Source organism: Vigna unguiculata, chromosome 3 (assembly GCF_004118075.2).
Source record: "Vigna unguiculata cultivar IT97K-499-35 chromosome 3, ASM411807v1, whole genome shotgun sequence".
Taxonomy (NCBI): Eukaryota; Viridiplantae; Streptophyta; class Magnoliopsida; order Fabales; family Fabaceae; genus Vigna; species Vigna unguiculata.
The window spans coordinates 7,427,854-7,443,926 of NC_040281.1; the positions used below are offsets into that span (position 1 = coordinate 7,427,854).

The following is a 16,073-nucleotide window of genomic DNA, read 5'->3' on the forward strand; positions in this document are numbered from 1 at the left end:
TCAGGACCAAAATCTATTAAAATTCGCACAAAGAAAAATTTAAATTTCACATCAAAGATAGGTGTTAAAAACATATTTAATAACAAATGCACGAGAGAAGCATAAACTCTACTTATGGATTGATAACAATAGTCTAAGAGAATTGTGAACCAGAGAAATGACGGATGCCCCTCTCATCGTTGTTGTGTGATGGGATCCGTGCTTTGTTTTCGGCTTTCATTTGGTATGAAAACACTAGGATCTTTGGTGTTCGACATTAAGGGATGAAATATTTTCTCTTTATAATGTTTGATAATGATTGTGGGTAGCGGGTTACTCTTTTGGGTGTGGAACTGTAGTTTTAGAACTCTGGGTTCAGAAGGGGTTTAGGCTTGGATCATACAAAAATTTGGATTTTAAGGAATCTTTTTTGCCTTCCACTTTTGGTAAGAACTGGTGCAACACAGTTAGCCATGATGTATGACATCTATTTTTCTTCACCATGCAGAAGTATCCATAACATCTTAATAGTTTACAAACTTCAAAAGTTAAAAATTACTACGTTTTTTCCTGCAAAATGTCCTAATAATAATATTGGGGAGGAGACAAAAATAAAAGGAAAGAACATTTGTCCCCTCATTTTTCCACCCATTCAAATTTCTCAATTAAATGCGATATATACACACAAACACACTCAGACATGTATCGAACCAAACACAGTAAAGAATACTGCACATGAATTGTGATACTATTTATTTTATTCTTTAGCTTCGGAGCAAATTAGCCTGTATATAATATATATACTCAAGAAAAGAAGCATAAAAAAAAAGGTTAAATTTTGAGAAATATGTGATGAGAAAATGTATGTACTATATATATATTTACTAAACAAAGTTCAGTTTTGAATTTATATCACAACACCCCTTCAAGGGCACCTTAAAATTATCTTACCACTCACAAATCACTTTTTACAAGGGTATACAATGTGAAGAGATGAATCAATCAACTACAATAATCTAAGTGTATGCTTTTATACAATGGGGACAGCTTGAACACTGCTAAAGTCCTTGGTGTCATCGTATTCTGAAAAAGAAAAGAACAGAAAAAGATTTCACCATCTATTATCAACTAGACAATTGAGCAATTGAGGATCTCTCGTGTCGTACCAAACGAAGTCTCGTTACATCACTTCATACACATAATTAGCAGGCAATTTCCTATCAAAAGAGCATAAAGCGTGGTAAGTAGAGATACAATGAAGAGTCTAAGGATGATAACTTGCAGCAGATGATCTCAGAATTTGGACGAACAACAAACCAATGTCCTACTTGTATCTCTCATAATCTAAATTCCCAAAAGAACATCAAAATTTCATCGAGGAACCAATGGTACAGGAAATTTAAGAAGGATTTCCTAATATATAAAACTCAATTTGTAGCATGTCTAAAGTTCCGACTTCTCAAATTTTGCTTAACTACTGGAGTAATCACAAGAACTTACACCTATTGAGTAATCAACAAGGCGAACACACTGCTGATTATTTGATAAAATTTTAACCATAAAACAGCAGTTCTTCTGATAATATTGGGAATACAGTCAAGGAAATGGTATTCTGTGGATTTCTAAATAAACCTATTAGCTAACTTTTGGTTCACTGGAATCTTTTATGATGGAAAGAAAATGAATGCATTTCTCACTCCTCTTATTATCTTTGGTATGGTCAGGAAAATAATCATTCCGAAAGTAGACTCGCAATTGGTGATCCTGTCTGTGGTAGTGAGTGATGATGTTAATACACTGGCAATTGAACTGATTCCAGGAATGTAATCCCTTATTCTGAGGGAGTGATACTCAAGATAACGACCACCACGAAAAATTTCGAAAAGTGGACAAACAAAAGTCAGAGATCTTATGCCGTCACTGGATTACGGGTGCACTTTACTCAAAATATCAATCTGTCCGAGAAGGCTATAGATGAACAAGGATTGACTTTATTTGAGAATAGGAATAAATCACTGGTCTGCTGATGCATTTGACTCAAATTGTTATGCTAACTTGAGCTTCATAATTAACTCAAGTACATAAAATCTAGCCGACGGATGTTAAGAATGCTAAAATGAGCCAACTTATGTGTGAAGAAATTCTTCCAGGCAGAGAGGAAATAGAACGTTTCCTCTTGCGCTTTAATGACAACATCAGGCACAGTAAAAAATCTTCCCAGATCAAACCGGACACTGCCTCCAGCCCTCTTCCGAAAATCTATGAACTAAAATCTTTCAGAGGCACAGCTCACCCCCAAGAAGAGACAACGTACATGCTAACTTAAAAACCTTCAATATAAAATGACACTACACTCTTTTCCAATAAAAGTTGTTAATTTCTACATCATTCTACAATGATAAGCTTCATCTCCTGCACACACTTCTGATGATGGAATTAGAATAAAAGTAGGTGCAACATATAGAACTATTCTTGGGTAAATTTGAATCCACAAAGTATATTTTCATGGGATCAAAGTGACATATTCCCCTCGTGAACAAACAACAAAGCAAACCTTTACTTTTTTCGCTTCTTTTCAACAAAACTTAGATGCAATTCCTTTAAGAGTTATCAGTATTGCTCTGTAATCCAAATTACGATCTGTTTGACTAAACTTATCCACAAATACTTACAAAAAAAAAAAAAAACTCCATAAATCAAAATTAGTTTATATATAAAGTAGTTTGTAACAGAAACTCACTCACATTGATTTCTCCGCACCTAATTTTAGCTTATGATTCTATTTTTTTTCATCTCCACAACTTTCTCACATTTTTTTTTGGATAAGTTTATCCCAAAATATCTCAATGCTGGTTTCACCTCGATGACATTAACACAGACTTTTACTTAACAAACTACCTAAAAGAAACACCGTAATTAAAAATAATGCCAAAAGCATATAAAAAAACCAAAGTTTGTCTTATATTTTATCTCCTCCACCAAAAAAATAGATAAAATTGTACAAACTAAAGAGAAAGTAAAATTCCTAGTTCTATGCTATTCCTAATTCCAGAGTCTAATTTTCAATTATCGAAATACAGCCAAGCGTATCCTTAGATTGCAATATGAAATTCATCAAACAGAGAAAAATACATTGCAATTGCTCAAAATCTAGAAGCAAGCCTTTGTTTAATCGAGATAAACAAATAACGTACTAATCCAAACACAGCGTAAGCGAAATTAGATACGGCGTTTGCGTGAGAATGAGTGAATGAATGAATACGAAAACAAGCGGAAGGAAATTGAAATAGAAAGAATACCTATTGAGTTGAGTCGGAGTAGGATTGGTAATAGTAGTCGAAGCGAGAAGAATCATCGTCGTCTTCGTCGGAATCAGAAGGGAAATAGGAATAGTTGAAGTGAGGAGCGCAGAAGAAGGAGTAGAGACAGAGAGCGAGTTGATGCAAAGGGAAACAGCAAACCAGATCCAGAATCTGGTCACTGCTCAGAGGCTCCGCAATGCATTCCCACGCTTCCGCTGACGCACGTGCCACCGCCAACACCACCATGCTGTTCCACACCATTTCGGATCCTTGTTATTCCCTTCCCTTTCCTCACTCTCACCATCACAATCAATCCATCACCACCACCACCGTCACCATCATCATCCAAATTTGACCTACCTAATCTCTAACTTCTGATTTCATCCTCTGATTTTATTCTTCGCGTTTCTTCCATGGAGTTGTTGACTAGTCTCAATGGTGACACTTTATTAAACAATGTAGATTCTAATAATTGTTTAGTATTATAGTTAGTTAAGTTTAACAAAAGAAGAGGGATTTTTTTTTTAAATCATATAATATATATTTTTATACATTTTAATAAAAAGTGCATTTTTTTTAATGTTCACGCGGTGGTTGTATAATTATATTTGTATACAATTAATCATAGAACATTTGTTCGGGCTAATAAAATAAATTAATTACCAAAACATAAATAATAGCTATTACACGAAAAAAGTTCTATAGATATTTATATTTTAGAGTACAAATAATTCTATGAAATTTTACGTTTAAGTCTATCATGAGAAATCTATCACTTTATTTTATTTTATGATATATATATATATATATATATATATATATATATATTACACCTGTATATATTTTTTTTCTAAAGTATATTTTCATCGTAATTGATCCGAGATACAATGTGTGAATGTACACGTTTCAATGTTGGAAGGTATAAAAAACTTATTGAAGGAGACTTCAAGGACTTTCTTAACACAGCTGAAGTAAGCCTTTGTCATTCATCCTAATAAAACCAAAATTACCAATTTTACTAATTAAAATTAAGAAAATACATGGCAATAATTTAGCTCTCAACTTCTCATTTTTTAATTACTAATTATTATAAGTACAACTAAACTTATTTTATCTTACATTAATCTAATATTTAAGAAAAATTAAAATTTAAATAACTTTGTATTTACTATAATTTTAATTTGTGCCCTCAAATATTTTTGTACGAATGATTATTTTAATATTTGAAACTAATATATTTTATAGTTATAATATGTAGGAGAGTTCCATAACTTGTTTAAGAAAATAAAATCTTATATTACTTGGATCAATTACTTCTTAATGTTATTAAATATTAATAGTTTTGTTTTAGTAATATGATAAGATAAGATAAGATATGTTAATAAATTGTTTGGTTCAATGATATTATGCAGTATTTGTTGTTGTTTATTTTATTGTAAATGGATTTTTTTTTTTTTACTTTAAACGAACTTAATTTGAAGATAACATTATACAATAATTACTTATTCAAGTTTAAATTTTCTCAGAAATTCAGATATTTTGAAGTAAGATTCTGTTAATCATTTTAGTATATTAAATACTTACAAATCTTATAATTTATAGTATTTGTAGTTTAAAAGTGTTGGATAAAAATAATGGTGGCTATGATCATTCATCAGTTGCTATAGATGATAAGGTGTAAATCATACAACATGACTTGTTATCCAATACATAATAACAATAAAAGTTATTTGTTTAATCGAAGTATAATTTTTACATTAATTATAAAACATAACATAACATTTATTAATATTTTAGTCAGTTAAAAAAAAAAAGTGACAGCATGTCACCTAATTAACTAAAAGTCAATAATGTTGCCTTGCGTGTAGTTTTCAACTTGCGGGGATAGCTCAGTTGGGAGAGCGTCAGACTGAAGATCTGAAGGTCACGTGTTCGATCCACGTTCACCGCATTTTGATTTTTTAATTTTTTAATTTTTTTTTTGATTTGATATTATTAGAAAGTGGAGACAGAGAGAGAGAGAGTTAATGATTTTTGAACATTAGTTTTTGTGGAAAAAAGGGTCAAAGAATGGATAGCGACCAGAGATATAGAAGGGAAGAAGAGGTTGGATAAAAATTGGTGTGGCAGCGAAGAAGGAAGAGAATGGTTTACAAATGGTTGGGTATGGTGATGTTGGCTTTGTTGATGAGATTGGAGATGATAGATGCAGCAGCAGCAACAACATGTTCTCAGGGTGGCGGAAAAAATGTTGATGCGGAAAGGGTACCCTTCTCTGCATGTTTGGAAAAATGCATGCCCATATGCATGAAGATTGCAGCTGCAAAAATTGCACAATGCGACAAAGGTTGTCGATTGGGATGCCAACAATTGCAAGGCCAAGGTTCCATTTTCTACAGACCCAAGAAGACTTGATACCATCATTTCATTTCTCATCTTTTCTTTTTCTTTTTCTTCTTTCTTCTTTTACAATTTCCTCTTTCCAATCTTCAAACACATCAACATGAGCCAATGTTGTTTTTCTTTTAAGTTTTTTTTTTCACACTTTTCTACGTAAGCATAGTTTTGATTTAATGATAAATGCTCGATCCTAATAATTGATATTAAAGTTAAAATTACAACTTTAATTTTTGATGACTCAATTGTCAAAAAAGAGATCGTAAATTGTAAATAATAAGAAATATAATTCTTTTAACCCAACTAAATATAAATTTCGTTTAGATTGATATTAAAACTGAATCGATATAAATAACTATTAACTTAAAATGTTCTTTAATATGTTAAACAAGAAAAGTTACTTAATTTTTTTTATAGTTTAAAAATCAAGATGTGTTAAAATTTTCGATGTGAGAGATTTATCATTTTCCTAATAACCAATTTTCGTCGAATTAAATGGTATGTTTAACTAAATATTTTCCGAATTATGTTTACTAAAATCAAAAGTTTTGAGTACGGTTTTTCCTCAAATATTATATGATAGGAAAATATTTTTTTTTCTTCTTTAATTAAAACTTGTTTATTCATAAATTAATTTGTAAAACAAATACATAATTTTTGAATTTTTTTTTAATTTAAAAAAACGTTAATTTTTTTCATATTTGAAATTTTATTTTTAAAAATCTCTTCTGAACAATAACCAGATATTATAACTTATTGCTTACAGTAAATTGGGAAAAATTAGAACCATACAAATATTATCATGTTGCTAAGCCTTTGTATACCACGTATTACCACTTTTGAAAACATTATCTGATTTTATATTTTATTTTCCCTCCTCATGACGAAAAATATCACCTTATTTATTTATATTTTTTAAATCTGTAAAAAACAATAGATATATAATTCTGTTTTACAAACATTATTCTAAAAAATACCCAGTGAATAAAATTAGAGACAAAAACATTAATAACTTAAATAATATACTATGTTCTTAATTTCTTATCCATTAGTCTCGATATAATAATTAACACCACCTTTGAAGATAGAAGTTGTTAACCATTGTACATGACATAACTTTATGATCAATGGTAGAGAGCAAAACTCCATCATCATGTGTCTTCGCGAAACCACAAATAAAGAAACAATCACATAGCTTTCATATCATCAAGCAAATCATAAATATTAATTATTTTAAACAAACAAATGAAATTAATTAATTTACTTAAATATTATCAACTAATATTTATTATTTAATAAAAAAAAATGGTCTTTGAATCCCACTAAGCCTTTGCACTGTTCTATCCTTAACCCGCATTTTCCTCAGTGCTTTCATTTGTCGGTTCACCACATGGATACAGTTTCTGTAATACAACGTTTACTTATTTTTTATTCTTCATCATTCATTTCCAGATCAACGACATTTATTAACTAAATATTAAGTTTGTTTTAATATTAATGTTTACAACACATACTAAATTACCAATCATAGTAATAAAGATTTATATAACATCTTTTTCTCCTTGTCATGATGACATGTGTCATAATGTCTAGATACCATATTAGAAAAAGTAAACGACTCGTTAAATTCGTTAACACATGTGAAATCTTACTTATGGATGAAATAACATTTAAATAGTAAATTAGTTATAATTAATTTATAATATTTTAGAATTAATTTATCCATTTTACTTTGTACTTTTTATTCTATTATTATTATTATTTTAATTTTATAATTACGCTTTATTATTTTAAAGATTTTCATATGATTTACTTAAAAATAAAAAGTGAACACCACATAAGATAGATAATCCATAAAATTATTGATTTAATATTTTAAGTCGAGAGTTGTATTAATTTCTGATTTCTCTGATAAACTTCCGAAAAAATTATGATCATTGTTTATATTATATGTCATTGTTGTAAAGTTATTGTTATCAATTTTACAGAAAAAATTATATTGTCTTATTTTTTAAAAAGTGAAACCAAATGGAGAATCTTTGAAAAAGTTATTATAATAAAAAAAATACTTAAGCTATATATCGATTTGTATTTTTGAAAAAGAATAAATTAAAATCTTATGTAAAAGAATTCTAAATATGTGGTAGTTGACCATTCAAAAGAAAAGAAAACTGTTAGCATAAATTATTATATAAAAAACATTTTTTTTTTAATTTTGTATTTATTTATGAACCTTAATGGTCGTTACAGTTATGGCATAGTTATGGGCACGAAGGACTGATTTTATGATATAATACGGAAATGTCACTTTCGTGTTCTGTAATTGGAGGACCAACTTTTTCTTTCAAAAAAGTTCAGGATAAGGAAAAAAAAAAGAAAGATAAATTTTGATAATTTTTTTTACTTGTGTCATTTTGTAAGTGATTTTTGAATATTGAGAATGAAAAAAATAAAAAAAAAAAAAACTTAGAAAATAACACCTAAAATTAATAGAGAAAGTTATCAAAATTTAATAGTAAAAAAATGATTTTTGTTAACTGAAATCACATTTCACAACCTCAAGTATTCTTTTACTACTTATGAAATAATTACAAAGCTTGAAAGTGTAAAAATTTGATGTTAAGGTAAGTTTTGAAACTTTTTCTTTTATATATATATATGGCTTCTCTGGTTCAGTCCTATTACAAAACTTTTTCATCCATCAGTTTTTCTGGTTCTTCTTTGATACTCTCTTGTGCCCTTCAGTTTAAGGACACTAACCCTTATGGAGGTTTCAAATCTTGTAGTTTTGCCAGCAGTTTTGGCATTCTTTGTCCTTTGTCTGCATTTCATGAGAAGAATGGTGAGACTCAGAAACCTTAATCTTCCTCCTGGAAGATTAGGGTGGCCTGTAGTTGGAGAAACCTTTGAGTTCATGCATGCAATGGTTGAGGGCAACGTGTTGAGGTTCCTACAAGAGAGAGTGGAGAAATATGACTCAAGGGTGTTCAAGACATCGATGTTTGGAAACCCTGTTGTTGTGTTTTGCGGACCAGCTGGGAACAAGTTTCTGTTTAGCAATGAGAACAAGAATGTTCAAGTGTGGTGGCCTAGTTCGGTGAGGAAGCTGTTAAGGTTGTCCCTTGTTACCAAGGTTGGTGATGAGGCAAAGATGGTGAGAAAGTTGCTCATGAACTTTCTTAACGCAGAAACACTCAGAAATTACTTGCCAAAAATGGATAGAATTGCTCAGCACCATATAGACACTTATTGGAAAGGTAACATAATACCTCAATTATTTGTTTGCTTGGTCATATACATATCAGAATTGTGCTGCCAAAGATTTACCCATCAGATAGTTAAATAATGCTTTGATGATTAAATTTTTGTATCGATGATCAAGCAAAAAAAATCTTGGTGTTGGTGTGATCCTTTTTCAGTTTTGGTGGAGAATACCACGTTCTTGAACCTTATTGGAAACTATCATATCCTCTCTTACCATGCTTATACAGTTATTATAGTGTGTACAAGTATCACAAACAAATCCTAAACATTTTGTAGTGGTACAGCTCAACTTGTCAACTGATAGATGAGAAGTGTCAAATTTATGATCCAAACAAATCTATCAAGCAGGGCTTCTCTCCATCAAACTCTTATTTTTATGGGTCTTTTATGTTATATAGTGTTTAATTTTGTCTTTTTTATTTAATGTGTGACTTTAACTCACACTTAAACTATTTTCAACAATCTCCCTTCAAGAGTGAGTTGTATGTTGATGATCTACATATACCCTTGTGGTTATGGTTTGATTGTTATAGTGATGTAAGTCGGTCACTCCAACCATATTTGATATCATTGATGGGTTTATATTTTTCATACATTGAGAAATTGTGTGTGTGTGTATATATATATATATATATATATATATATATATATATATATATATATATATATATATATATATATATATATAAAATTTCTCAATGACTACATTTAACATTAGTCTTACACACCTATGAAACATTTGATATCACTTTTAATCAAAAACCTTAAAATAATGAATTCATGGGTCTTTTATTTTATATAGTATTTAATTTTGGATTTTCTATCCAATGTATGATTTAGATTCACACTTGAATTATTTCCGATAGATGACACTGTTTTAAAGCTTTTCCAATGATTAAAAGGTGATGATTGACTAATATTATTTTGTTTCATCAATAAAAACTGATTATGCATTAGAAACGAAAGAGAAAATTTATACTGTGATAAATTGTTTTTGATACTTTTGTTACTCTGCAATTTTGTAGGAAAGGAGAAGGTTTTTGTCCATCCAATTGTAAAGCTATACACGTTTGAATTGGCTTGTTGCTTATTTTTAAGCATTGAAGACTCTGCACAAATATCAAAGCTTTCGTTAAAGTTTGATGCATTTCTGAAAGGGATCGTTGGCTTCTCCCTCAACATTCCTGGAACAAGGTTTCATCGTGCAATAAAAGCTGCAGATGAAATAAGGAAAGAAATTAAACTGATTCTGGAGAAAAGGAAAGTGGATTTGGAGGAGAAGAGAGCATCACCTACTCAAGACCTTCTATCACACATGCTTCTTACATCTGACCCAAGTGGAAGGTTTATGACAGAAATGGAGATTCTTGATAACATACTTCTTCTACTTTTTGCTGGCCATGATACTGCTAGATCAGTTTTATCATTGGTCATGAAATATCTTGGACAGTTACCTCAAGTTTATGAGCATGTCTTGAAAGGTTAGTAATAAAATCCTGAACCATGTTTGTTTCCTATGAAGATTTCATTTGGATACTCATGGATCATGGAGAACTTCATCTTTTTTTTTTTCTTCTTAATTTTCTTGTTCAAACACACCCAAAGAAGATTGTTATAGCAAACTGTTGCTGACAGCTATTTTTCAGTCATAACATGATCAGGATAAATGTTGAAGTTATTTTTATGACAGAACAACTTGAAATTATTCAAGGGAAAGAGGTGGGGGAATTGTTGCAGTGGGAAGATGTTCAGAAAATGAAATACTCTTGGAATGTTGTGTGTGAAGTTATGAGGCTGTCTCCACCAGTCAGTGGTGCTTATAGAGAAGCTATAAAGGATTTCACCTATGCTGATTATAACATCCCTAAAGGCTGGAAGGTATTTTTCCTTTCTTTGGCAGAACTTTCTTTTCTATTACCTTGCTTTCTTGAGACATGTTCAATTTAACCTTTGTTAGAGATCCCAGGTTGACTATTGATAAGGTCAGTTTACAATATATAATATAAGTGGGTACAAATCTCACCTTAAGTCGGTTTTGTAAGATTGAGTTAGGTTTAAAGTTCACTTTTTAACATAGTATCAAAATCATGGTTTAGAGTCTATCCTAATGAGATTTGTTGTTTGTTCGGTCTATCTTGCCATCCGCTATCAGATCACCCGTTAATATTTGTGTTAGAGATTCTACATTGACTAGTGATAAAGTCAGTTTACAATATATAAGTGGGTGTAAACCTCACCTTACAAGCCGATATTGTTGTTTGTTCTGTCTATCAAACCACCGTCAGATCATCCATTAATGTCTGTTTTGGAGATATCATTTTGATTAGTAATAAGATCAGTTTACAGTATATAAATAGATACAAATATCACCTTACAAACTTGTTTTGTAAGGTTGAGTTAGACAAGTCCATTCCACAACAACCTTGTTTCAGTCCTTATTTTTTTTCTATTTGTTTCCATGAACTACTTGAGCTGTCTGATGTTAAATTAGACCAAAAGCTTCCTTTCTGAGACTCAACAATACTAAGTGTTACCTTTTGAAGACCATTAAAAGAAGTTATTGTATGCTGAAGGAGAGAACCTTGTCTCATGTTGATCACGTTATCTATGATGTTTTATGACAGTTGCATTGGAACACTGGTTCATCACACAAGGATCCAACAATCTTCTCGAATCCAGAAACTTTTGATGCTTCAAGGTTTGAAGGAGCAGGACCTACACCCTTTGCACATGTTCCGTTTGGAGGTGGCCCCAGAATGTGTTTGGGCCAAGAATTTGCTAGACTAGAGATACTTGTGTTCATGCATAATATCGTGAAACGGTTCAAGTGGGAATTGGTGATTCCTGATGAAAAGTTGAAGTATGATCCCATGCTAGAACCAGTAAAAGGACTTGAAATTCGACTTCATCCTTCTAGTTTCTAGTCAAATAACTTAGCTATAACATAATGCAAGGTTTAGAAGCTTTCTAAGTAGTCACTTATTGTGCTATATTTGAATAAAACTTTTTTTCTACTTTGATTAGAAGTTTTTTGTATCTGCTTCCATGATTTCTATGAAGTTTTTTTGCTACTTTGATTATTCTGTTATTATTCAGTACATATAAGTTCATGTCTAACCTTTGTGATACTAGCATTTTGAAGTTGTTTCTGTGTACGAGAAAATGAAGAGATGACACATCGAAGTTCATGTCCAAAACAGTATAAGAAAATTAGATAGTCTTAATATGAGACAAGACTTTCCTCTGCAAACAAGTTGCACCAATAAAACCTATAACTTCTCTTTGCTAGTTTTTCCTTTGGTATTGCTCTGATTATTTCCAAAACATTTATAATCTAAATATTTAATAATTTTTTTTCTCAAATAGAACAGAAATTTCAATCCATTAATAAAATATGTAAAGTTTTAGAAGATGAGCATTTGTATAATGAATTGAAAGTTGAAATCAGTAAAAAAAAATGACAATCTTATAGAAAGGTAACTGCTGATGGTTGAAAAACAGATATGTGAAACATCATAAAAAATAGCAACTTCATCAAATTAGCAATCAGCAGTAAATGATTTATGTTAATGATTTATGGAAACTCAAATGTGTGACATGAGTCTTGCTCCACATAAGACATTTGACATCACTTTTAACCAAAAATCTTAAGATAATGAATTTAAAGATCTTTCATCTTATATGGTGTATAATTTTATCATCTCTATCGATGTAAGACATAGACTCGCATCTAAATTATTCCCAACAAAACTCATTTTCTCATGGTTTTGACCTAGAATGGACATTAGATCTCTTAATTGAGTTAACTCATGACTCATCAGATTCAAATCCTTACGATTACTTACACATTCTTTTTTGGAGCCATATGAAGGAAACAGGCAACAAAGTAGAAGGTAATAGAAATGCACAATTTTATTGATCATAAATAAGCTTCTTATAATTTTGCTTGATTATTATACTAGTAGTACATAAAGCAAGATCCCAGTGCAGGGACAAAAAATGAGGGACCTGTGTAGTTAAACTATAAAGTTATACACACATGGAAAATAATTACCATATTGCTCAACCAACCCCTTAGTCAGCCAAACTCTGTGCCTGTGTTCACACAACACGTTATTTCTTACCAAATCCAAAAAGAGATTTAATGGCATTGATGGCATTCTCATTGATAAAAGATTCATCAAATCTTTTCAATAAAGGATCAAATTCCTCTGATGCCCTGACATTAGCCAGGTCAGGATCAGTTCTCAGTCTCTGTTAAAATAACAACAATGTTAGATGGCTTAGCCGATATGATAATGGAATGGGAATGGATTCAGTGACTTTTTCTTGGAAAAATCATGTAACTTTGCTCAATTTTTAACTGGTTTTGTTTTATATTTTTGTTTTTGGAAAATTGAAGTTGGTCATTCAACACATGAAAATTAAGCAAAGTTATGTGACTTCTCCCGGAAAAAAAGTCACTGAATCCATCCCCATAATGGAATAACTTCAAATAGGTTGATCACCTTGAAGTCTTCAAAACCAGAATTCAGGGCTTCTTCCAGTGAAGAAAGTGCAGCTTGAATCTGTTAGAAATTTATTACTCTCCATTAGTATACAAGTATGAAGAGAGAAATAGATAAATCATAGATTTTTTTGTTGGCAAGGCTAATGAATTCACTTAACTACAAAGTATGTTGTCCTTGTTGGTGTCTATTCAGCAAGGATATTAAGGAACTAATCCAAGATCAGGTCAAGTTGCATGTTCTAAGTAGCAAATGGTAGAAAACATATACCTGGTTTAGCTTAGAGTAACAACAAGCAACGTTGTAACTTGCAACTGCTGCTTCCTCAGGTTCTGGCTTTGATCCCAAAATAGACTCAAATTTCTCTAGTGCTTCATTATAGCTTCCATTCCTTCAGCATTTAATCCAGGAACAGAGTGCACAATAACATTATCAGTGAGATCGCATCATTTTTCAGACTTTTAACCAAGATATGATGCAAAATTGAGATTTTTGGGAAGAGAAGAAAGTCTTTTCTTTAACCAGTTGTTTAAGGGCTAGACAAACAAAGGATAGAAAGGAATCCTGGATACACCATAAATGTAAAAAAGAATGATTTTGAATTGCTAATTCTTACTTATATAGTTGCAATCCTTCTCTCAAATCCCTTTCTCTGCGTTCTTTCTGTTCCTTTTTCCTCAAAGCATTTAGCATCTGAAATTTTGCAAGTTTGAGAATTGGCAATGAATGTCTATGTAGAAGTCAAAACATCTCATACAAAATGGTTTGTGAATGTAAGGACTACAATTTTACACTTTCATCACAACCATGAAACTTACTTGAATCTCTCTCACTCTGTTGCTGATTACCCCAGAGTTTCTCTCAGCCCTGATAATCTCCTTTTCAGTTAACGCACCACCACTATCAATACTCTTTCCTGTCAAAGCGATAAACCCATGGCTGAGATCACAAGAAAAATTCACAAGTGACTATAGAGCAAAATGAATGAACACATTGAACTAACCATATCTCTTCTGCATTTTCATGAGCAATGGCCCAATTCTTTGGCGAATTGTGTACATTGTCCTTCCATATTCCGCAGCTGGCCAAATCTCAGTCCCAAAAACTGCACTGCAGATATAGAACATGTTGGTCATATCAGACTCAAATATCATGAGACAAAAACAAAGAGCACAAGTCTTTTACTTCTCAACAACAGAACTTCGAATCACATAATATACATAAAAACTTTACATTAACAGTGCCTATAAATTAAATTCATCAATTCCACATCCATAAACCAACCAAGAATAAATAAGACCTCCAATAAAGTCTCTTAAGCATGATATGAAAACCAACCCCTAAACTTTGTCCACAGTTCTCCAAATAAAGAAACTTACAGAAAGAGGAAAAAACAAAAACACGAAGACCACACCTGGTGGCAAGTACTTTATCCCCAACAGTGAAGACTCCAGCTTTATCCGCTGATCCTCCTGGTGCAATAGCATCAATGTAAGTTCCCCCATCTCTACCCTTTGCAAATTTGAGTCCAAAAGGTTGTTCAATTTCAACCTCGTACTCTTCGTACTGTTCCTCCTCTTGTTCTTCACTCTTGTCACTCTCCTGTTTGGATGCTTCTGACCCAACCCCGGATGAAGCCTTGACAGCAAAAAGCAACGGTCTTGACAAAAGGGTGTTCGAGAAACAAAAGGAAACACCCAAATACGAGGGGCTTCTGCAAGAAAAGAACTTGGCGGAGGAAGAAAACAGGGTTGGGTGAATTTGGGTGGTTCTTGGCAAAGTTAGTGCAGAGTAAAGAGATGAGTGACCACTAGTGGTGGTTGGTAATGACATGGTTTATGGTATTGCACAAAACTTTGAAAGTGCAATTGCTAATTTCTATGTTGTGTTTCTTCTGAGTGGAACATCCTTTGGTGCCTGAAGCTGTGCTTGTGCATAGTTAACAAATGGAGGTTGCGTTGTTGGGGCCACAAACACAGAGATGAGAGGTTGTGAATGAAGATTGCTGAAGTGGTTATGAAGGCACATCCATTCAGTTCACTACAATGATGCCACGTGTACCTTTCGATTTTCCAATGTTTGAGACGTGGTTCTGCTACCTCAATTACTCCAACAATTTTACTATAGATATGGGAAGTTAAATAAAAATCAAGAACCTTCATCGGAATATTAAAATTCTTCTGGGAATCTATTCATATATATATATATATATATATATATATATATATATATATATATATATATATATATATATATATATATATATATATATAACTTTAAAATTTAATAATAATATTCAAATATTAATCATTTTATGATACTAAGATATTTTTAACATTATTAATACTTTCTTTTTGGTATTGTACAATTTTAAAATTGACGCCTGCTACTGCTTAAAAAGTGGACAAAAATAACTACAACTATTTTTAGTTAAAATTATAAAAAAATGTTCACTTTTTTTATGCAATACAAAATTTGTTTGAAAATAAAGCTAAACATTTTAAATATTTACGAACATATCAAATGGAATTAAGAAAATAATATTTTTTTAATGCAATTATTGTTGCAAGAAAATAACAAATTTATTAAAAATATCTACATAAAAATAAACAAGAAAAAGTTC

General features: G+C 31.3%; 2 protein-coding genes, 1 long non-coding RNA gene and 1 other non-coding gene across 5 annotated transcripts; 2 read left to right on the forward strand and 2 right to left on the reverse strand.

The window, feature by feature from the left end:
* Window positions 1-829: 829 nt before the first annotated feature.
* On the reverse strand, window positions 830-3,731 carry LOC114178093. Its single transcript, XR_003603264.1, has 2 exons — window positions 3,279-3,731; window positions 830-1,196 (listed from the first exon to the last, which is right to left on the reverse strand). It is a non-coding gene; the product is annotated as an uncharacterized LOC114178093 (long non-coding RNA).
* Window positions 3,732-5,159: 1,428 nt separating this feature from the next.
* On the forward strand, window positions 5,160-5,232 carry TRNAF-GAA. The gene has a single exon. It is a non-coding gene; the product is annotated as a tRNA-Phe (tRNA).
* Window positions 5,233-8,379: 3,147 nt separating this feature from the next.
* LOC114177687 (beta-amyrin 28-monooxygenase) lies at window positions 8,380-12,028 on the forward strand. 2 transcript variants are annotated; one of them, XM_028063145.1, is made up of 4 exons: window positions 8,380-8,935; window positions 9,968-10,423; window positions 10,633-10,820; window positions 11,567-12,028. In XM_028063145.1, the coding sequence occupies exons 1-4, from the start codon at window positions 8,443-8,445 to the stop codon at window positions 11,864-11,866; spliced, it is 1,437 nt and encodes a 478-aa protein (XP_027918946.1). In that variant the 5' UTR covers window positions 8,380-8,442; the 3' UTR covers window positions 11,867-12,028. The 2 variants fall into 2 exon arrangements, with proteins under 2 accessions (XP_027918946.1, XP_027918947.1); XM_028063146.1 differs by lacking the exon at window positions 8,380-8,935 and having other exon boundaries at window positions 10,346-10,423; window positions 10,589-10,820.
* Window positions 12,029-12,836: 808 nt separating this feature from the next.
* LOC114177689 (protein MET1, chloroplastic) lies at window positions 12,837-15,446 on the reverse strand. The gene is made up of 7 exons (XM_028063148.1): window positions 14,865-15,446; window positions 14,454-14,560; window positions 14,269-14,366; window positions 14,067-14,143; window positions 13,721-13,841; window positions 13,451-13,510; window positions 12,837-13,196 (listed from the first exon to the last, which is right to left on the reverse strand). Exons 1-7 carry the CDS (start codon window positions 15,281-15,283, stop codon window positions 13,056-13,058), a joined length of 1,023 nt encoding a protein of 340 aa, XP_027918949.1. The 5' UTR covers window positions 15,284-15,446; the 3' UTR covers window positions 12,837-13,055.
* Between the last annotated feature and the right edge of the window lie 627 nt (window positions 15,447-16,073).

Coding starts and splice junctions, on each gene's coding strand:
- LOC114177687 (XM_028063145.1), top strand. CDS start 8,443: ATGGAGGTTTCAAATCTTGTAGTTTTGCCAGCAGTTTTGGCATTCTTT. Junction 10,424..10,632: donor TTATGAGCATGTCTTGAAAG/GTTAGTAATAAA, acceptor TTTTTATGACAG/AACAACTTGAAATTATTCAA. Junction 10,821..11,566: donor ACATCCCTAAAGGCTGGAAG/GTATTTTTCCTT, acceptor GTTTTATGACAG/TTGCATTGGAACACTGGTTC.
- LOC114177689 (XM_028063148.1), bottom strand. CDS start 15,283: ATGTCATTACCAACCACCACTAGTGGTCACTCATCTCTTTACTCTGCA. Junction 14,561..14,864: donor GATAAAGTACTTGCCACCAG/GTGTGGTCTTCG, acceptor CTATATCTGCAG/TGCAGTTTTTGGGACTGAGA. Junction 13,197..13,450: donor CTGGTTTTGAAGACTTCAAG/GTGATCAACCTA, acceptor TTATTTTAACAG/AGACTGAGAACTGATCCTGA.